Source organism: Eriocheir sinensis, chromosome 10 (assembly GCF_024679095.1).
Source record: "Eriocheir sinensis breed Jianghai 21 chromosome 10, ASM2467909v1, whole genome shotgun sequence".
NCBI lineage: Eukaryota > Metazoa > Arthropoda > Malacostraca > Decapoda > Varunidae > Eriocheir > Eriocheir sinensis.
In genome coordinates, this window is record NC_066518.1 from 6,513,544 (window position 1) to 6,536,526 (window position 22,983).

Consider the following 22,983-nt stretch of genomic DNA (forward strand, 5'->3'; position numbering starts at 1 on the left):
ATTGGTGTGCTGGATTTCCCCTCCCAAGGTGCAGGACTTCACATTTTTCTTCATTGAATTGTAGCAGCCACTTTTTGCTCCACTCCTGTAGCTTGGTGATGTCTTCTTATAGGAAATCCGCAGTCAAAGGGTTAACCTCCTGCCTCCCCTCCTCCAGGAACCATGCCAAGCTGTCGCCGTCGCCGGAGGACCGAGGCCACCCGCCGCTGCTGCTGGCCCGCTGGGCGCCGCGCAGCACCGCCATCATCATGGTGGATGACCACTACAACATCGTGTACCGGCCCACGGTGGACAAGGACACGGTGCACCGCCTCACCAACACCGGCAAACCTGGCCTCATCTACAACGGCGTGCCGGACTGGGTGTACGAGGGTAGGTGTCGCTGTGAGGGAAATGACACAGGTCGGTATTTCTAAACGTTCCCTTCCCTCACATATATCATATCTAAAGGCCAAAAAAGAGTGTTTCCTCACGCTCATGGTGCAGAAACTTTGTCAAACTACCACCGGGGTCATAAAACTACCCCTGGAAATGCCCACAAATCCTATGAATGCCTTGTTAAGTGTATGTGCTTGGGCGCCAAAATACTTAAGAATGACAAACAGCCCAAATATACGCATAACATACAAGAATTCATTTACTTGGGTAGATGTTGGTCTTAGGGTAGTGACAGACACCACACGTACACATATATACAGTAATTCATGTGCTTGGGTAGGCGCTGGTCCGATGGTATACATAGTGTCAGACAACACACATACACATATACATAAGAATACATGTACGAAAGTATGCTTTGGTCTAAAGGTACATACATCACACATACATAAACTCAAGAATACGATAGTTGGTGTTGATCTGAGGGTAATAACATACACCACACAAACATATATTATGCACAAGAACACATCAGGAGCAGTAAGTAGCGGGCTTTTTTTTTTCATCATTGTGTCTTTTTTTTTTACGCCCTTGCACTGTCTCCTCTGCTGCAAAAAAAAAAATGTATAAAGGAAAGTGTTGGTCCACATTCACACGCACAAACAGGCATACCCAAGCAAGGCGTTCACATCCTCGCCCTCATTGACAAGTTTAGGAGAAATGGGTTTAAGTTAGATGAATTAAGACAACCAAGACATTAGCAAGATACGGTTTACTAATAGAGTGGTGAATTAATGGATCAGGCTTTGCAGTCAGGAGGAGAGTGCCATTTCGATAGTGAGAATAAATGGCGTTTGGGTTAGACGAGCTGCCCTGGATAGACCGAGTGGCGATAGGTGGCGATAGATGGCGATAGGTGGCGATAAATGGCGATAGGTGGCGATAAATGGCGATAGGTGGCGATAGGTGGCGATAGATGGCGATAGGTGGCGATAGATGGCGATAGGTGGCGATAAATGGCGATAGGTGGCGATAAATGGCGATAGGTGGCGATAGGTGGCGTGTGGGTTAGAGGAGCTGCCCTGGATAGACCGAGTGGTATAATGGTGTTAAAATAATCTTAAGGTTGAGTTTTGGCAGACAAGGCAGAAGAGTGAATTACCAAGACTGGAACACACACACACACACACACACACACACACACAGTCGTAATTACCGCCGGTTCAGTAATGATCAAGTCCCGGTAATTTAATCGAAGTCTGGCCATCCATCTTCGTGCTCTCTCTCTCTCTCTCTCTCTCTCTCTCTCTCTCTCTCTCTCTCTCTCTCTCTCTCTCTCTCTCTCTCTCTCTCTCTCTCTCTCTCTCTCTCTCTCTCTCTCTCTCTCTCTCTCTCTCTCTCTCCCCCCCCACCCCGACCCTAATTCTGATTCTCCTTTCATTCCCCCACTCCCTGTTTTTCTCCCTTTCTTTCCCCTTCCTATCTCCCTCTCGTTCATTCACTCTCTCCCCTTCCTCTTTATAATTCCTCGTCCTTCCCTCTCTCCCTGATTGCCTCCTTACACCTTGCTCCGCCTGATCGTCATCCTTTGATTCTTTCTCACTTGAGCGTCAGGTTAGTAATGCCTCCCATCCTCACCCCTGCAGAGGAGATCCTGGACAGCAACAGCGCCCTCTGGTTCTCCCCTGACGGCACCAAGCTGGCCTATGCCTCGCTCAACGACACGCTGGTGGGGACGGTGGCCGTCCCGCACTACGGCGCCCACCAACAGTACCCGACCATGTACAACCTCAGATACCCAAAGGTAAGCCGCCGCCTCTCCCCAACCCTCGCCCCTGCCGCCCTTACCGCTCTAGCACAGTGGAGGCCGTGGGCGTCAGGCGGGGCGGGGTGGGGTAGCACTGTGATGTCTGCCACACTGACACACACACTCCGTCAGGTGCTGAGGTCGGCGGTGCTAACGCCTGTTTTCTTTGCAGCCCGGCCAGGAGAACCCGAAGGTCACGCTGTGGGTGATTGATCTCACTAGCCTGAGGCCAATCATGCCGCGTGACCTCAAGCCGCCGAACGTGGTCAAAGACCAGTTAGTGCACTCCGCAGTGTGGTTTGTGTGGGAGGATTAACGACGTTCTTATCGTTTGTTGTCTCACTTAAGTGTAGTTTTGGCCTTGGTGGCACCAACATCACTAGCACCAAGCGGCGGCGGCGGCGGCAGCGGCGGCCGGGGCCCTCAGCCGACGGCCGCCACAGCTCAGGCAGTAACGCCGGGGCTGCCCGCCGGGGAGGCTGGCCCCACTAACACCACCACCATCACCACCACCACCACCATCACTACCATGCCGCGTGGCAACACTCCCCTCCCTCCCATCCATATCACTAACTATTCATTAGTTCATAACACCGCCACAGGCCTGGCCCCTCAACAGTAAATTCTCCCCAGTCAGTCAGTCATCAATGCGTGCAGCGCCGCGGTGCCTTGGTCCAGTAGTCATGCGGGGCGCGTCAGCCTGAGCCACCAGAGCAAACAAACGGAGATGAGGACGTTGTTGTTCCTTGTAACTGTTCTCTTCACCCTCACTCTAACTGCTCACTTCTGTCCGCGACTTCCCCCTCACTGAGTCCCCCCGGTAGTTGTGTGTCGTAGTGACGCGCCGAGTAGCTGACAGCCTTGGTGTTCACGGCTTTCGGTGTGACGCTTCCCTCAGACAGTCCTCCTTACCCCTGGACCCTCTTCTTGATGGATCACACACGTGTCTTGTTTCTATGTGTCAGAGGCTGAGTGGCGTTGTCTGTGTCACGCCAACACACACTGGCGACGGTGCAGCAAGCGTGGCGCCGTGCCTCCCTCCCTCTGTGTCTCATGCATGGCTGGGCGACGCCTGGCAATACAGCGAGCCATGTGTCGCGCTCTCACCCGGCGGAAGATGGGACGGCCGCCTCGCAGGGTGTTCAGAGTCCAGAGCACCTTCCGTCCACCACGCCACGCCACGCCCGCCTCCACACGCCGGCCTGAGCTCAGCCGCTGCGTGTTTCTCTTCACACTACTCACCCCGTCTCACCTCACCCACCCTCACCCACCCAAACAAGTCCATTTTTGGTGTGTAGTGCTAGACTCTGCCAGCCCCCCTCCCCCCCACGGCTCTCACGGGCCTGATGTGACAGTATTGGTGGGTCATTTTGTTGCCCTTTTGCCAAGTTGGTGGCACTCAAGTGGACGAGTACCTTACCTTTTTACCCTTCCTTCCCTTACTTATTTGACTCCCTACCTTTCTTAGAGTTTTTGGTTGATTACTCCACCACCACCACCACCACCACCGCCCCTACTATCACGGCACTGTCCGAGGTGAAACACACGCATCCGCAAGTGTTTCATTTGGTTCAGTTTTTCCTTAGATATGCACTTTTTTGTATTACCACCAGTACCTGCTCCCTTATACACCACCACCACCACCACTATTCCACTCCTCTTCCTCCTCCTCCTCCTCCTCCCTTCCTTCTCCTCTTCCTGTTTTTGTTCCTTTGTTCGAGATATTCCTTTCGTCCAACGCCGACTCCTCTATAGTCTTCTTCATCTTGTGACTTCCTCTTCTTCCTCTCCCTTCCTCATCTCCACCGAAACGCCATTCCATCCCTCTTCTTCCTCCTCTTCCTCTTCCAGCTCCCGAAATACGATCCTTGTTTCAACTTCCTCCTCCTCCTCCTTCTTCTCCTCCTCTTTATTTTTTTCCTTTCCTCCTTAGTTTACTCATTTTCCTGTTCCACTTCTTCCTCTTCCTCCTCTCCTCTTCATCCTTCTTATGTTACTTTTTCAATTCGTGTTCCTCCTATTCCTGCTACCTCTTGTTTCTCCTCTTTACACCTCCTCCTCCTCCTCCTCCTCCTCCTCCTCCTCCTCCTCCTCCTCCTCCAAATTCACCTAAAAGTGGATGACCTCAATGTTAACGCTTTGTCACATTAGAATATAGACAGCTTGTGTATTTTCTCTCTCTCTCTCTCTCTCTCTCTCTCTCTCTCTCTCTCTCTCTCTCTCTCTCTCTCTCTCTCTCTCTCTCTCTCTCTCTCTCTCTCTCTCTCTCTCTCTCTCTCTCTCTCTCTTCTTCTTCTTCTTATTTTCCTCCTCCTTCTCCTCTTTCTCGATCTTCCTCCTCTTCCATTTTCAATTCCTCTTTTTTTCTTCCTTTTTCTCTTTCTCTAATACTTTCTCATGGTTTCCTTTTTTTTCATCTACTTTTTCTTCTTCTTCTTTTACCTCCTCCTCCTCCTCCTCCTCTTCCATCTTCACCCGCCATTTCTTCTTCCTTCCTTCCAGCTGTGCCAAATTATCGTACTCATCGCATTGCATTTTCGTAGTTTCTGACCGATAACTATAGCAAAAAACAAACAAACATCAATAAATAACAGTTTTAATGCTAACGTTGATGATTTTCTGTCGATATTCGTGTAGGTACGAGAGTTTGAGGCTTAAAAATGATAAATACGTTGTGGTGAGTACGATAATCTGGCAACGCTGCTTCCTTCCCTTTTTCTTCCTTGTGCTCCTTCTCTTTCTCTCTCTCTCGCTGCCAGGTGGTTAGCGCGCACCTGCTACCCGTTTGACCCCTACGCGAGGCCCACCACCACCACCACCACCCGGGACCCCCCCACCACCACCAACCCCTCCCCCCATGAAGCCCACCCTCACCCCGCGTATATGTTCGTTGAGTGATGTTCTCTGGATCCTTTTTCTTACTTTACTTACTTACTTACTGATCTGATCTTCTTCGTCCTCTTTTCGTCTTCGTCCTTGTTCTTTGTCCTTGTTCTTGTTCTCTGCAGTCTTGGTCTTGTTTCTTTATTGTTCTTGTGTGTGTGTTTGTATATTTCTTTCTGTTTTTTCTTTCTTCTTTTTCTTGTTCTTGATCTTGTTCTTAGTCTTCTTTTTCTTCTTCTTGTCTATTTTTCTTGTTCTTCTTCTTAGTCTTCTTTTTCTTCTTCTTCTTGTCTATTTTTCTGATTTCTCTTCTTCTTTTCTTCTTCTTTTTCTTCTTCTTGTCTATTTTTTCTGATTTCTCTTCTTCTTTCCTTCTTCTTTTTCTTCTTCTTGTCTATTTTTTCTGATTTCTCTTCTTCTTTTCTTCTTCTTTTTCTTCTTCTTGTCTATTTTTTCTGATTTCTCTTCTTCTTTCCTTCTTCTTTTTCTTCTTCTTGTCTATTTTTTCTGATTTCTCTTCTTCTTTTCTTCTTTTTCTTCTTCTTGTCTATTTTTTCTGATTTCTCTTCTTCTATTCTTCTTCTTCTTCTTCTTCTTGTCTATTTTTCTGATTTCTCTTCTTATATTCTTCTTCTTCTTTTTCTTCTTCTTGTCTATTTTTCTGATTTCTCTTCTTCTTTTCTTCTTCTTTTTCTTCTTGTCTATTTTTCTGATTTCTCTTCTTCTTTTCTTCTTCTTTTTCTTCTTCTTGTCTATTTTTCTGATTTCTCTTCTTCTATTCTTCTTCTTTTTCTTCTTCTTGTCTATTTTTCTGATTTCTCTTCTTCTTTTCTTCTTCTTTTTCTTCTTCTTGTCTATTTTTCTGATTTCTCTTCTTCTTTTCTTCTTCTTTTTCTTCTTCTTGTCTATTTTTTCTGAATTCTCTTCTTCTGTTCTTCTTCTTCTTTTCTTTATACTGTTTGTCTTCTTTCTTCGTGTTTTTGTTTTGTTTTTTGTTCTCGCTCTTTTCGTATTTTGCTCTCTTCTTCTTTTTCTTCTTCTTCTTCTTCTTTTTACTGTTTGTCTTCTCTCTTCGTGGTTTTTTTTTTCATTTTTGTTTTCGCTCTTTCCGTATTTCGCTCTCTCTTCTTGTTCTTTTTTCTTCTTCTTCTTCTTCTTCCTCTTCTTCTTCTTCTTCTTCTTGGTTTTATTCTGCTACCTGATATTCTTTTTTTTTCTTTTTTTCCCTTACTCTTTTGTTCTTCGTAAATTCCTTCTTCTTTTCTGTTCATAGCCTTTTTTTTTTCTGTCTGTCTATTTCTCAGTAGGATTTTTTTCTCTTTTTTTTTATATATATATCTTTCCTCGATTTTCGTTTTCTCTCTCTTTCTTCCGCCAAACGCTTTTATATGTTTTTGGGTCCGTCTCTCTGTCTCTCTGTCTGTTTGTCTCTCTGTCTATCTTTTATTCCTCTCTGTATTGTTTACCGCCCTTCTCCTTTCTTCTCCTTTCTTCTCTCTCTCTCTCTCTCTCTCTCTCTCTCTCTCTCTCTCTCTCTCTCTCTCTCTCTCTCTCTCTCTCTCTCTCTCTCTCTCTCTCTCTCTCTCTCTCTCTCTCTCTCTCTCTCCATTTATCTATCTGTATCTATCTATCTATCTATCTTTCTATCTATCTATCTATGTCTATCTATCTGCCTGTTGCTATATTCCTGGTTTCTCTCCCTCTCTATATCTATCTATCTCTATCTATCTATCTATCTCTATCTATCTATCTATCTATCTATCTATCTATCTTCCTGTTGCTTTATTCCTGCTTTCTGCTTATTTCTGCTTGTCTTCTGGTCCTAAAAACGACTTGTTCCTCTGCCCGTGTTTGTGTCTGAAGCGCATGTGTGTTTGTGTGTTTGTTTTCTTTTCATACTTCTTTTTTTTTCTTCTGTTTGGCTCGATTGCTTGTGTCGTAACCTGCTTGTTAATATTTATGCATTCACGGAGTCATCTGATCCTGTTCTGGTCCTGTCCTTCCTTCTCTCCTTCATTCCTTCATTCCTTCACTTCATTCATTCGGTTATACATGCTTTCTTTCTGTCTTTCTTCCTACCTCATTTTTCTTCACTGTTTCTTTTCTTTTTTCTCTCTGTACTAACGTTTTATTTATTTTTTTCGTTTTCTCCTCTCCTTTGTTGTTATCCTTCTCCTTCCTTCTCTCCTTCATTCCTTCCTTCATTCACTTCATTTATTCAATTATACATGCTTCTTTCTGACTTTTTTCCTACCTCATTTTTCTTCAGTTTTTTTTTTTTCTCTGTACTAACGTTGTTGTTTTTTTTCGTTTTCTTCTCTCCTTTGTTTAAATCACTTGTCTGTTTCTTTTTCCCTTCATTCTTTTTTTTGTGTTATTTAAGGTCGCCTCTTCTTCGTCTTCCCGGTTTTATCTCATGTATCTTCTTCTTTTTCTTCTTCTCCTTCATCTTCTTTTCTTCTTTTCTTTTTACCGTTTGTCATCTTTCTTCGTGGGTTTCTTTTCTTTTCTTTTTTTGTTGTTCTCGCTCTTCTCCGTCTCTTTCACTTGATCTCTCTCTCCACCCGTCTGTCTGTCTTTTGAGCTGTCTGTATCTGTCTGTCTGTCTATTTTATTTCACTGCCTTTTCCTTATTTACAGAACCTTTTCCTGAACTTACTTTCCGTTTTTTTTCTTAACATTTACTCAGAAACCTCGTCCTCCTCTTTTTCCCATCCTCCTCCTCCTCCTCCACCTCCTCCTCCTTCCCTTCGTCTTTCCTCCTCCTTCTTTCCCAGTCACCTTTCACCCTGTCCTTTTCCTCTCCTCTTTCCACTTCTTCCTTTCCTTACCTACCTCCCTCCCATCTATTCTAAAACCTCTTCTCTATTTCCTTTCCTCTTCTTTTTTTCCCTTCCTCTCCTCCACCTTATTCCCATCCATATTGCACCCAGTCCTCTTCCTCTCTTTATCTACCTCTTCTCGTCCTCTCCTCTTAACGTCCTTTTCCATTCCTTTTCCTCCTTTTCTCCTTCCCCCCTTCCAGTTCTTCATTCGTATCCGCTTTGCACCATTTCTCTTCCACATTCCTTCCCAACTCTTCGCTTTCCTTCCCTCATACAATTCTAATACTTCCCCCTCTCTATTTTCTATTCTTCCTCCATCCATCTCTTTCCCCTCCTCTCCTGTTCGTCCCTATAGTGTTCCATGCCCAATATATGTAAACCACTTCTCCATTTGTCCTTCCCTGCTCGCCTCTCCTTTCCTCTCCTCTCCTCTCCTCTCTTCGTCTCTCCTTGCATCTTTTCTCCCTACCTTTTTCCTCTCTCCTTCACTTGCAACCGTCCTGTTTCTATTCTCATTTTCACTCTCACATTCTCACCTTTCCTATCTTCTTTCTCTTCCTTCCTCTCTTCTTTCTTTACCCGCTTTTGTATATGCCATCTTTCTCTTCACCCTTTTGCTCCTCTTATTTACTTTCTGTACCTCACCTCTCCTCTACCTTCCAGTTCTCTTCCTTTATCTCCCTTCCTCTCTCCTTTCTTTACCCGCTGTTGTATATGGTATCTTTCTCTTCACCCTTTTGCTTTTCTTACTTTTTGCAGCTCACTTCTCCTCTACCTTCCAGTTCTCATGTTTATATTCTTTATTTTCTCTCTTCTCCACAACTCTTCACCTCCCCATAGTTGCCATTGTTCTGTTTCTCTTCACACTTTATTATATCTATCATTTTCTTTCATCCTCTCTCCTCTCCCCTCCTCTCCTTTCCTTTCCTCATCTTTCCTCACCCATTTATATCCTTTTCTCCTTGTACCGTCCTTCTTTACCTTCCCCCATTCACACACACTCTATTTCTCTTCACAGTTTTGCTCCACCATCCTCATCTTTCAAATCCTTTCCTCTTCTTTCCCTTCTTCACGTTTCTTCTCTCCTTTCTCCCTCCTCTCCTCTCTTTTTTCGCTAACCATTGTTTCAGTTTCGCCCATCCTCGTTCTCTTAATCCACCTTTCCTTCCTTCTTTATTTCCTTTGCTTGACTAGAATTCTAAACCACATGTATTTTTTTCTTCCAATTTGGTAATCATCAATTTTCTGAACATTCGGTACAGTTGAGATCTTTTTTTTTTCCTTCTCTCTCTCTCTCATCAATTTTCTGAACATTCGGTACAGTTGAGATTTTTTTTTTCTTCTCTCTCTCTCTCTCTCTCTCTCTCTCTCTCTCTCTCTCTCTCTCTCTCTCTCTCTCTCTCTCTCTCTCTCTCTCTCTCTCTCTCTCTCTCTCTCTCTCTCTCTCTCTCTCTCTCTCTCTCTCTCTCTCTCTCTCTCTCTCTCTCAGTATTGGTACGTTCGATCGAAATCCTGAAGTAAATGATGTTAGTGTTGCGTTGCACTCTGCACGTTTTCAAGTCACCGTCCTGTTAACGTTGATCTAGTACTTCCTTTAATTTCTTTTTGTCTCTGAATGCACAAGTCTGTATCACAACCTTTTTAGCCTTTTCTATAATACACAACTTTCTCTCATTCTCTGTCTCTATTTCTGTCTCTGTATTTACGGAAATGTTATTGTAAGGTTTATTTTCCTCTTTTGTATTTGAAGTGACTCGTTATCCATCTATTTATTTATTAGTAGTTTTTGCTAAACTCGAACGAACAAGTCTGTGACGTGATGCCACAGTCTTGTTTGTTTATTTGAGTGTGACGTGATAGATCAGTGTGTGTGTGTGTGTGTGTGTGTGTGTGTGTGTGTGTGTGTGTGTGTGCGCGCACACACACAGAGAGAGAGAGAGTACTGTGTGTGTGTGTGTGTGTGTGTGTGTGTGTGTGTGTGTGTGTGTGTGTGTGTGTGTGTGTGTGGAGTGTATGCCAGGAAATTAAAGTTTGTGCGTGTGCGTGTGTCATTACGAGAGTGTGCACTTGCATGTTTAAACACACACACACACACACACACACACACACACACACACACACACCACTACTACCACCACCACCCTCTTCATCACCACCACCTTCACCTCACCACCCCCACCACCGCCTGCAGGGACCACTACTTCACGGCTCTCACCTGGGTGGACAACAGCGCCGTCAGCGTCGTGTGGATGAACAGGGCACAGAACACCTCGGTCATCACCCTCTGCCAGCCGCCGCTCTACTACTGCGAGACGGTAAGCACTGCGACTGTCTCTGTGCCTGTGGGTCATATTCTCAAACTTTTCAGCCCCCAAGCGCGTACATTTGACAAGGCTTTCGTAGGAGTTTTGGGCATTTGCAGGGGTAGTTTTATGATCCTACTAGTGGTCTGATCAGTCTTCTGTAACCTGAACATAACAAAGCAGTAATTAGAATGCGACTGGTCTCCTCTTCGGCCTTTGGATGTAGTTGATGTGGGAGGTGGATTTTTTTTTTTTTTTTACAGCAAAGGAGACAGTTCAAGGGCGTAAATAAAAAAGAAAACAATATTAAAGAAAAAAAAGCCCGCTACTTACTGCTCCTTAGAACCTGTACCTGTATCTTCTTTTCACCATGTAGCTGTTACCCTTCCTCTGTTTTTGTATTCTTCGTTTGTTTTTATGTGTTACAGCGATGCGCACCAAGGCCACGCGCAGCCATAGTGTATGCTCCCAATATATTTATGTCTCCAAGTGAATCAATAGAACACACCCCACAAACACTTCACGTACAACACAGTCTCCCAATTTATTTATGTATCTAAGTGAATCAATAGAACACACCCCACAAACACTTTACGTACAACACAGTCTCCCAATAAATTTATGTATCTAAGTGAATCAATAGGACACAACACACACTTCACCTACAACACAGTCTCCCCTCGCAGCCGCTCTGTATACTTATGTTCTCCGTCTGTTTATGTCTGTCTAAATAACAATGGACCCCAAACCGATTCTTGGGGAACTCCACCAGTGACCCGGGTTCGCTCCTGTTTATAGTCACCTCCTCGAACGCCCTGTATCCTGTTTCCTTAGCTACTTATCGCCTTTTGTCAGCTGCTGGGTGTTTAGGATTTCTCTCTCTCTCTCTCTCTCTCTCTCTCTCTCTCTCTCTCTCTCTCTCTCTCTCTCTCTCTCTCTCTCTCTCTCTCTCTCTCTCTCTCTCTCTCTCTCATCTACCTGTATCGTATTTCTCTTAATTTAAAGTCTTTTTCACCTCATTTCGTTTTGTGTATGTGTTTTTCGTGTGTGTGTGTGTGTGTGTGTGTGTGTGTGTGTCAGGACGATATAGATAGAACACACACACACACACACACACGTTGGAGCTTACTATCTTCTTCCTCAATTTCTTTCCCTCTTTCGGCTGCGTCTTCTTCCTCTTTTCATCCTCCTTTGAGCCGCTGAGCTGTAGTGGGGCGGGGCAGTGGCGGGGCGGGGCGGGGCATGGGTAAGGGGAAGGGGCGGGGATCAGCGGGGCAAAAGGGGAAGGGGGCAGGGCGGGGCGAAGCGGTAAAAGGTTTTAAATTTCAATATATTGGAAACTTTAATGGTCTTAGGTTGAAAGTGTCGAGTGAATGTTCTGAATTGCAAAACAGACCTTTACCGCGTACACACACACACACACACACACACACACACACACACACACACACACACACACACACACACACACACACACACACACACACACACACATTGTTATTCTTAAGTTTACGACACCCACAAAAGCAACACTTGAGGTTTTTTTCTCGCCCACTCTTTCTTTCTCAAGCTGGAGGAAGGAGAAAATACAGCAGAAGAAAGGCTTTTGCACGGTTTACCAAGGAGAGGGATAGAAAAATGAAGACTCGGGTTAACTCTTGCATTGGAAAGTTGGACAGCGTAGGGATGAGCTTGAATTCTCCCGCTTTTTTTTTTTTTCACCTTTGCATACGCACAGAGAGAAAAGTCAGGTGGATGATGTGGACAGGTGGAGCTTTTTTTTTTTTTTACCTGTTTTTTCATCTTTGTATCACCTTCCATCTGTCTTTATCAACTCTCTACGCTCTATCTTTTCTTACCTTTACAGACACACAAAGAACAGAGAAATATATGACGTTGATGGGTGGAGTTTCTTTTTTTTACTTGCATTTTCATCCCTATATCACCTTCCACCCCACCTGTCATGATTAACGCTGAATACTCTCTCTTTCTCACCTTTACAGACACACATAAGAACAGAGAAATTTATGACGTTGATAATTGGCGTTTCTTTTTTACTTGCATTTTCATCCCTATATCACCTTCCACCCCACCTGTCATGATTAACGCTGAACACTCTCTCTTTCTCACCTTTACAGACACACAAACAACGGAGAAATATATGACGTTGATGGGTGGAGTTTCTTTTTTTTACTTGCATTTTCATCCCTATATCACCTTCCACCCCCACCTATCATGATTAACACTGAATACTCTCTCTTTTCCACCTTTACAGACACAGAGAAACCAGAGGAGTTTTTGGTATTGGTGTTGATAGATGGAGTTTTTTTTACCTGCTTATTTTTCCCTCTATATAAAATCTTTCACCTGTCATAATTAACACTCAACGCTCTCTCTTTCTCACCTACACAGACGCACAGTGAGCAGCCAGGTGGGTGATATGGATAGGTACAAAATTTCTTTATCTGTTTTCCCATCCCTATATCATATTCCACTTGTCATAATTAACGCTTAACACTCTTTTTCTTTACCTCCACAGACGCACAGATGGAAGATGTGAATGGGTGGAGCTTTTCTTTATTTGTTTTGTTTTTCTTCATATCTATATCATCTTCTTCCACCTGCATAATCACTCTTAACACTCTTTTTCTTTACCTCCACAGACGCACAGGTGGAAGATGTCAATGGGTGGAGTTTTCTTTACTTTTTTTTTCATATCTACATCATCTTCTTCCACCTGCATAATCACTCTTAACACTCTTTTTCTTTACCTCCACAGACGCACAGGTGGAAGATGTCAATGGGTGGAGTGTTTCTTTATTTGAATGTTTCATATCTATATCATCTTCTTCCACCTGCATAATCAACTCCTAACTCTCTTTTTCTTTACCTCCACAGACGCACAGATGGGTGAAGTTTTTCTTTATTTGTTTTATTCATATCTACATCATCTTCTTCCACCTCCATAATCACTCTTAACACCCTTTTTCTTTACCTCCACAGACGCACAGAGAGCAGTCAGGCGGGCGAGGCTGGGTGGAATTGTACGACGCGCCCATCTTCTCGCAGGACGGCCAAAGCTTCCTGGTCCGCCTGCCCGTGAGGAATGGCAACCAGGGGGAGTTCAAGCACGTCAACCTGTACAACGTCCGCATGCACCAGGTCATCCCCATCACCCACGGCGCCTACGAGGTCACGGAGATCCTCGGCTGGGACCAGACCAACAACTACATGTGAGCTACGGGAGTGATGAGGGGGGAGGGGAGGGCTAGAGTGTGTGTGTTAGTGTGTGTGTGTGTGTGTGATGAGGTGGGGATTGTACTTTTCACCTCTTTCTTATCCCCACTTTACACCTTGGTCAGTTATTACGTGCATATGTTATTCTGCCTCGCCCTCTCCATTTCCTCTTCTCCCTCTCTGTATCTCCTTTTTCGAAGCACTAACGCCATCACTTACTGCCTTTCCCGAGTGTAGGATAACCCCCTTCCCCCCCTGAGTCTTTTCTTCCCCCTGACATTTTCTCCCCTGACAAATTTCCCCCCTAGACATATTCTCCTGTGCAGTGGTTAGCGTCCCTAATATCGAATCTCTAGGTCTGGATTCGAATCCCAGCCTGGGCAGTCGGCGTGCACATCACCCAGCTGTTCATCCTTCCTTTCTGGCTCGTCGATAAATGGGTACCTGGGAAAACCTGTGGAAAGTAAACTGTGGTAACCCGGATGTCAAAACTGTCCCTGTCCCGGGGTAATATAGGCTCCCTCCCACCACAGGCTCATAGGACCAACGGAACGAAGAGAAGCATTGCCACCACGTGCAGTTATAGCATATGATACTAACTCTATATACAGCGAGTTACTCAGCTGCCCCGGCGCCATGTTTAAGTATTGGATTGATAGTTCAGATATTATAGACATTTTTTTTTTTTACAACAAAGGAGACAACTCAAGGGCACAAAAAAAAGGAAACCATAATAAAAAAAAAGCCCGATACTCGCTGCTCCTAAAAATAATCCAAAGAGGTCCAAATATATTCATGTGGCTGGATGATATTTGGCAGAGGAGAAAATGTCCAGTGGGGGGAACATGACCGTCACACCCTCTTTCCGCATCCATCTATACCTCAACTTAACCTCTTTCCTCCTCCTTCCTCTCCTCCAGTTACTACATAGCCACGATGGAAGAGAAGCCGGGAGAACGCCACCTCTTCCGCACCTCCGACGTCACCTCCCCCATGATGATGATGCCGGACTGCCTCTCCTGCCTCGAGGCCGACAACAAGACGGACACCTGCCTCTACAACCGCGCCCACTTCTCCACCGACTTCAGCTACTACGTGCTGGAGTGCCAGGGCCCAGACGTGCCTCGTGCCTACCTCTTCTCGACGGCGTGGAGTAATCAGGTAAGGGATGGGACGAGGAGGAGGAGGAGGAGGAGGAGTAAGAAGGAGATGAGGCGAAGGAAGATTTGAGTGGATTGGAGTACAGAAGGTGAAGGTGGTAGAAGAGGGTGAAGAAGAAGGGGAAGGAGAAGAAGGACGAGGAGAAGAAGAAAGATGAAGACGAGGAAAAGGAAGAAGAGAGTGGGTTAGTGATGTAGAAGAAAGAGAAGGTGATAGATGGTGAAGGAGGAGGAGGGGAGGAGAAGAAGGAGTTGGAGAAGGAGAAAGAGGAGGAGGAGGAGGTTTTACGAGGTGTGGATTTCGTCAGGTATGATTTTTTCCTTCTATTTTTTTTTTTCAATTTCGTGTGTCTATTTTTCCTGTCAGGTTGTGTATGTGAGCGTGTATTTACTCTCTCTCTCTCTCTCTCTCTCTCTCTCTCTCTCTCTCTCTCTCTGGTAGCATTTTTCCCCCGTTCCTTCAGTTCCTCGTTGGGTTGGTTTCCCCCTCACGCTCCCTTGTGCTGGTGGATCCTCGAGCTCACACTTGCCTTTTTAGAGCGTCGATGTCTCCTCTTCCCCGTAATCCCTTAGTCCCAATTACCTCCTTGCTCACATGAAGTTAAGCTGGGGTGAACCTGGCCTCTCTTTCCCTACCTCCTCTTCCCTTTGTTCCTTCTCTTCCTACGTTTGTTTTTAATTAAGTTCTTGTAGCCTAGTACGATGGTTTAGCCCCTTTTTAGATACCTCCTTGTTTTCCCTTTGTTCCTTCCTTTTGCTACGTTCGATCTGAAGTTCTTGTAGCCTAGTCAGATGGTTTGCCCCTCTCCACAACTACTTCCCTACTCGAGTGTAAGTTAAGCTGAAACAAACTTGGCATTCTCTTCTTCGTTTCCCTTTTGTTCGTTTCGCCACACAACTCGTAAGTTCTTCCCTCAGCAAGTGTTTTAATCCCTTTACCAGAACCTTTATTTAAGCATCCTTGGAGCTGAGTATGGTGTAGGTCCCTTAACCACTATATAGTCCTGTCCATGCCACCATAGAGTTGGGTTAGGTTAAGGTTGGCGCGGGTAACCAGAGCAGTTTGTTTGGTGATCGGTTCCAGAGCGGTGAGAAGGTCGAGGCGAGCGGCATCAAGGGGCACACGGCCATGACCAAGCCGCCAAGGGTAAGGTGGTTGCCTCCAGTGCCTGCCTTAGGGTCGTTTCACACTGGATGCGAGACTAAGGGCGCTGCGGATGGAGGGCGACGTGGGTTCCAAGAGCTTGTGTGGTTTTCATTAAGGTCATTCAAACTAGCGGCAATGTTGTGTACCTGACGGGAGCGGCGTTGGCAGTAGTTAATCAATAAAAAAAATGTAAAGAAAAAAGAAAGACGAAAACAAGAGACTCAGACAGTTAAGAATTACATCAGGGAGTGCCGCTACAAGGCGAAACTCCCGACCGTGAACTGAACTGAACTGAAAAATATAAAGTAAAATAACATAAAAGGCAAATACATATTCGATAATTTTGGCCAAACACCTGAATGCCTCACTGCCACTTCGACTACTCCCGACCTTCCGATAAATGTGTTAGAGCGTTTGAGGGATTGGCTGAGGCGAAGGAAGCCACCTGACCTCACCAATGACCTTTGTGATGTGTGTACTACCCGATAATAAGGTTCAAAGTCTAAGCTCATGTTCATAGATGTCGCTTAGGGTGCAAAGAGTCATACAAGCATCGCGAGAGTGCCTCCGCAGTGTCGTTAGCCTCCTAACCAGTGGCTCAGCTCGCGCCATTTTCCTGTCAAGGCTTGCTGGTCTTGCCCCGCCAGCCCCACCACCACCACCACCCGGGCGATGGGAAGCCCGCGGCCACGCAGTGTTTTCTCTGCGCCTCGTGTCTCCGTGCACCGCCCTGGCCCCGCCTCACTCCAGTCCAACAGCCCCTCACCCCCTCTGCACCCCCAGCAAGTTCACTTTCTCACAGCACTCATACAAACCACTAAGCGTCATGGGCAAAGTATTGTCCTGGTACAAACTTTAACAATAAAATGTTTTCTTGTGTTTTCCTGCAACGAATTACACGAACGACACATTCTCTTTATTATTACCATGATATTAACGGGCTGCTTGGCTGGCTGGCTTCCCTCCCTCCCTCCCTCCTTCATTCCCCTCCGGAGCTGGGCGTGAGGCGGGGCCCTCGCTCTTAGGGGCAGACACAGCGTCATTATTAAATTTGTGCTCTCCAGGACATGAGGAACCCCTCACGGCCACCGCTCTCTCTCTCTCTCTCTCTCTCTCTCTCTCTCTCTCTCTCATAAACTACGCACCTTTCTTTGTTCTCAGTGAGTCACAACGCCATACAAACAACTTATTTTTATCTCGCTCGCTATTTCTTTTATCTCGTCCTCTTGAACACGCTGCTTAAGGTGAGTTTGTCTCTTAAAATAGCCTGATGCGCTTCCTTCTAAACTAAACTAAAATCTGAACTCAACAACGACAAAGACTAAAGTTGTTTTCCTTTTTATATCGTTTCGTCTCGGCTCGTTTCGTCTTCGCTTCGTTTCGTGCACTTTAGATTCTTAGGTACTATTCGCGCACTTGTTCTTTTGTATGGAATAGATAAATAGATAGATCAATACATACATACAAACATGAATAGATAGAACACAGCTGCCACTGGAGAGGAAATACATCATAACCACGACTCATACAAGCACCCCCCCCCCCCATCCCCTTACACACGACATCCCCGACGCCCCATCCCCCACACATTCACACAACCTCCCATCCCCCCACACAAACACAACCTCTCCATCCCCCTACAAATACAACCTCCCATCCCCCCACACAAACACAACCTCTCCATCCCCCTACAAATACAACCTCCCATCCCCCCTACACACATACAACCTCCCATTCCCCCACACAAACACAAGCTCTTCATCCCCCCAAACACAATCTCCCATCCTCCCGCACACACACACGCAACCTCCATCCTCCACACACATACAACCTCCCATCCCCCCACACAAACACAACCTCCCATCCCCCCACACAAACAACCTCTCCATGCCACCCTAAACACAACCTCACATACCCCTACACTCACTCAACCTCCTCTCCCCCCTATACACACAAACACACACACAGCCTCCCCACACACACACACACTCCCCACCCTCCACACACACGCCCTCACCTCCCCTTCTCCCCGCCACAGCTGATCTACACGCTAGATAACTACAGTGAGCTCCGGGAACGCGTGGAGGAGATGGCCCTGCCGCAGACCCAGGCCTTCCGCGTGGAGCTGGAGGGTGACGACACCTACACCTACCACGTGCAGCTCCTCCTTCCCCCGGGCTTCAGGGATGACGAAATTACCACCTATCCCATGGTCGTCCACGCGTGAGTACCCGTTGCCTAAGAGGGGGGGAGGGGTAAATGGGGAGTTCAGTTTCCTCTTTTTCGTTCTATCATTCTCTATTTACACGCCCATTTACTCCCTTTTCCCATGGTTCTTATGCATGCGTTAGTACAGTGCCTATTGATAATGGGGAGAAGGGTCTGTGTGGGAAGGTATCGGGATGGGTTGGGGGTGATTCAGTTCCCTTTTTCCCCCTCATTACTTGACCTGCCCATGCGCCCACTTACTACCTTGTCCCTTCGAACCCATTCCTGCCCACTCTACTCTCCCTTCCTCCGTTCATCCTTCATTATCTTTCCTTCATTATCACCTTTTTTACTCACTTATTCCTTCCAACTTACCTCCTTCATACTCTTCCAATCCTTCCACTGTTCCTCCTTCTTTCCCTTCCCTTTCCCTTCTTTATTTTCCCTTTACCTTTCTTCCTCTCTTACCCTTTACAACTTACCCCTGCCCACTCTTCCCTTTCTTCCTCTCTTCATCCTTATTTCCCTTCCCTTTATCATCACCTTCCGTATCTACACACTCCTATTCACTCCACCTTCCACTCCTATTCTTCCATAACCATCACCCCATCTCCTACCAAATGTAAACTAAATTCCACTTCTCTATACTTTCATTCCTCTCTCCCTTTCATCATCACTTTCCCTATCTACACACCCACACCATCACCCCGTCCCATCTACCTCCGATCCCTCTTATTTTCCCTCCCCTTTTCACTTTACTCTCTCTTCCTGCTTCACATATCACCCTTACACGTTCACTCTTTCCTCCCTCCCTCCCTCACTCACACCCTATCGTCATCATCTCCATCTACACACCAACATTCTCTCACCTTCCCATCAACTGCCTTCCACTTCTCCCTCTTCTGCACACCTTACTTTCCCTTCCATCAACTTCCCTCCCTCCCTCCTAACACCCCTTCACACCCCATCTCACCCTCCCCTCTTTCCTCCCCATCAAGGTATCACACGCCAACTTTAAGCCTCGTAAGACCCAACACTGTTTTGCATATAAGAGCGTTGAGAGCCCCGCTAGACGCATAAGGATCCCCTCCTTGACCCTAAGTATCTGGCGCTAAGTTTGCATAGTTCCTTATTGTAGAATTTCAAGGGTAAGGGGAAAGGAGAGGAGCAGAAATTTACAAGAGAGGGGAATGTCATAGAATTGTGTGTGTGTGTGTGTGTGTGTGTGTGTGTGTGTGTGTGTGTGTGTGTGTGTGTGTTTAATTTTCGAGTGTCCAGGAAAAGAGAATGAGATATAAATAAATAGATCGATAGATGGATAAATAGTATTTAAATAGATATAGAGAGGGTAAATAACAACTTTTCTACTACTTCTACGACTACTACTACTACTACTACTACTACTACTACTACTATAACTACTACTACTACACTACTACTATTACTACTACTACTACTATTACTACCTACTACTACTACAACTAATACCGCCAACCCTCTCTTTCTTTCTTTCCTTTTCTTTTTTACATTTTTTCTTTCTCTTTCATTCTCCCCTTTTCTCTTCCTCTGCCTGTTTTCTTTCATCCTATATCTTTTTCTCCATTAATTCTTTCGTTCTCTCTTTCCCTCTTTTCTTTGCCTGTTTCATTATTTCTTTGTATCACCCTCTTTGTTCTGCTGTTGGCGCCGTTGTGTTTCTCTAACCTCTTTTCCACCTCTTTATGCATTCACAACCACCACCACCACCATCACTATTACCACTACGACTTCCATTTTTTCCCCTAGGTACGCGGCGCCGGGCTCTCAGGCGGTGAACTCCAAGATGACGTTCTCGTGGGGTACTTATCTGGCCTCGAAGAAAAACATTATCTACGCTATGATTGACGGGCGCGGCTCGGGATTCCAGGGAGACAAGATCAAGCGAGAGGTAAGACTGGCGTAGAGCATGAAGACCTTGGTTTGTCCCCCACCCTCAGGGAAGTATAAAGACCCGTAGAGTAGAGTAAACACCTTAGGTCCTCCTCCACTCTTACATCGTCTTCTACTCTGCCCACTACGAAGAAACATGATCAAGGTAGAGGTGAGACTGACGTAATTTATAAAGGACTTTGGTTACTCTGAGGCTGATGAGGAGAGGAGAAGAGGATTGAGGGATGAAGTAGATGAATGAGTAAGGATGTGGTTGATGAAGGGGAGTGGATGAGAAGAGATTGTAGGGTAGATGGAAGACGGAGATATGGGCGAAGTTGATGGGAAAGAAAAGGAGTGTAATGGATTGAATGGGGGTTGAGAGAATGATAGGAAGGAGAGAAAAGAAATGGATGATAGGAAAGAGGTGGAGTACGAGGGACTGCAGGGAGGAAATAATCGGGGAGTAGATGTTTAAAAGGAAAAGTATAACAGAGTAGATTAAGAGTTGAAAGAAAGAGAGAGAAAAAGATGATTCCAGAATGTAGTATTAATGAAAGGAGTGACGATGATTAAGGTGAAGGGAGGAAGAGGAAAAAGCGAACAAAAGAAAAAGGAGAAGAAGAAGAAGAAGAGGAATGGTGTTGCAGTCCAAAATGACCTTATTCTCACTCTTACGCGAACGCTTCCCTGAGTGGCGAACGTAAACATTGCCAAAATGCAAATGATACTGCAAAGAGAAAGAGCGAGCGAGCGACCGAGAGAGAGAGAGAGAGAGAGAGAGAGAGAGAGAGAGAGAAGGGGCCGTAAAAAGACGAATGGGTTTGTGTGTATGAATTTGTATTGAAAATGGGGAAAAAGTGAAAGAGAAAGGAAGCGAGGAAGGGAGGCGGTAAAACATTGAAAGGGAGACGGCATGAAAGAGGTGGACACACACACACACACACACACACACACACACACAGAGAGAGAGAGAGAGAGAGAGAGAGAGAGAGAGAGAGAGAGAGAGAACTGAACTGAACTGGAAGGTATAAAGGAGGCATAACAAAAGGCCGGTGAAGGAAAGACAAAGGAGAGAAAAAAATAGAGAGAAAGAGAGAGGAGGAAAAAATGGAGAGAAAGTACGAGAGAAAAGTATGAATATAAAGCTTTAGTATTGGGTGAAGAGACGGCGGTTTGTGTGTTTGTATGTGTGTGTGTGTGTGTGTGTGTGTGTGTGTGTTTGTTTGTTTTCTTTCTTTTTACTTGTCAAAATATATAACATTATTGCACCTTATACGTATACCCAGCCACCCAGTAACCACCCACCCTTCGTCAGGTGTACCACGAGCTGGGCGGCAAGGAGGTGGACGACCAGGTGGCGGTGGCTCGTTACCTGCGGGACAACCTTCACTTCGTCGACCCGCGCCGCATCGCCATCTGGGGCTGGAGCTACGGCGGCTACGTGACCACCATGGCCCTGGCGCGCGATGCTGATGACGTGTTCTCCTGCGGCATGGCGGTGGCCCCCGTGGCGCGCTGGGAACACTACGGTGAGGTCATGAGTGCAGAAGAACGTTGGGGTCGTTAAGGGGCCCATTCACGCCTCTTCATGCCTCTTTTGTTTTTCTCTCTCTCGTCTTTTGCTCTGTTCCTTATTCTCCTTTCCACGGCATGCATCTCCCTTTCCCAATCACATCTCCTCTCTTCATTCTTGCTTTATTCTTCTTTCTCTCGTCTTTTATCCTCTCCTTTCTTCCTCCTTTCTTTGTTCCTACTTTGTTATTTTTCCTCTTTTCTCCTGTTCTGTCTCTTTCTCTCATTTCCACTGCATGCATCTCCTCTTCTCATTCACGTCTCCTCTCTTCATTCTTACTTTATTTTCTCCTTTCTTCCTCCTTTCTTCATTGTTTGTTTTTCTTCCTCTCGTCTGCTGCTCTGTCTCTCCTTCTCTCTCCTTTCACCTGCATGCGTCTTCCTTTCCCACACTTTTCTTTCTCTCTTCGTCTCCTGCTCTGTTCTCCTTCATCTCGTTTCTCTCTTTGTTGTCTCCTACCCCATGACGTCCACCCCTTCCTCCTTGTTTGTTCCTTCTGGCTCCGATCTCCTCTTCCTCCTCCTCCTATTTTTACCTCTCACCTAATCTTGTACCTTCTCCCTCCATTCGTCCCCTTGTTCGTTCTTCCTTCCTTTGATCTGCATTGATTCGTGTGTCTGTTCTTTCATCTTTGTCCCTTTCCACCGTCTATCTACACGGGGCACAGACGAACACCTTAAAAAAACATTGACGAATATGTGAATGTGTTCCAACCCTATATATAGTTTAGTCGTACTCTCTTGATCTTGTTCCAACCTAAGGCCAATAAATTACTCTTGTGACCTTGTTCCACCCCTAGGTCAATGGTACTCTCGTGATCATATTCCAACTGTAGGTCAATAAACTACTCGTGACCTTGTTCCTACTCCAGGCCAATAAATTATCCATGACCTTGTTCCAGCTGTAGATCAAGAAACTACTCTCGTGACCTTGTTCCTACCCAAGGTCATTAGTACTCTCGTGATTTTGTTCAAACTCTATTTTAAAAGGACTCCCTTGACCTGGTCCCAACCTTCCCGTCCCTCCCCAGACTCGGTGTATACGGAGCGGTACATGGGCTCCCCGGAGGTGTATCCCGGCAGCAACTACAAGGGCTACGAGGCCGCCGACGCTACCAAGGTGGTGGGCAACCTGAAGGGCAAGATGTTCCTGCTGATGCACGGGACGGCGGACGACAATGTGCACTACCGTCACTCCATGATGCTGGCCAAGGCGCTGGTGGACGAGGGCGTACTGTTCCAGCAGATGGTAGGGAAGGAGAGGGGGGTAGAGAAAGGGTGGTATTGAGGGGTGGGAAGTAGGGTGGTACGGAAGGAGAGGGGAGAGAGAGAGGATGGGGTTGAGGGAGGGAGGTAGGGTGGTAGGGAAGGAGAGGGGAGAGAGAGAGGATGGGATTGAGGGGGGAAGTAGGGTGGTAGGGAAAGAGAGGGGAGAGAGAGAGGGTGGGATTGAGGGAGGGAGGTAGGGTGGTAGGGAAGGAGAGGGGAGAGAGAGAGGGTGGGATTGAGGGAGGAAAGCAGGGTCAGTTTTGGGATAGGGTTAAACTACGTT

At 46.0% G+C, this 22,983-nt stretch overlaps 1 protein-coding gene across 3 annotated transcripts in view; it reads left to right on the forward strand.

Moving 5' to 3' along the window:
* Window positions 1-22,983, forward strand: part of LOC126996509 (inactive dipeptidyl peptidase 10-like) — a 77,354-nt gene that overhangs the window by 47,874 nt on the left and 6,497 nt on the right. Inside the window, exons 7-17 of one of the 3 annotated variants that reach the window (XM_050857038.1) lie at window positions 158-372; window positions 2,025-2,182; window positions 2,358-2,482; window positions 10,085-10,208; window positions 13,200-13,429; window positions 14,354-14,594; window positions 15,678-15,740; window positions 17,779-17,963; window positions 19,734-19,875; window positions 21,175-21,388; window positions 22,463-22,680. In XM_050857038.1, the coding sequence (XP_050712995.1) occupies window positions 158-372; window positions 2,025-2,182; window positions 2,358-2,482; window positions 10,085-10,208; window positions 13,200-13,429; window positions 14,354-14,594; window positions 15,678-15,740; window positions 17,779-17,963; window positions 19,734-19,875; window positions 21,175-21,388; window positions 22,463-22,680 (1,915 nt within the window). The remainder of the gene's footprint in view (window positions 1-157; window positions 373-2,024; window positions 2,183-2,357; window positions 2,483-10,084; window positions 10,209-13,199; window positions 13,430-14,353; window positions 14,595-15,677; window positions 15,741-17,778; window positions 17,964-19,733; window positions 19,876-21,174; window positions 21,389-22,462; window positions 22,681-22,983) is intronic. The other 2 variants (XM_050857039.1, XM_050857040.1) reach the window with 2 other exon arrangements.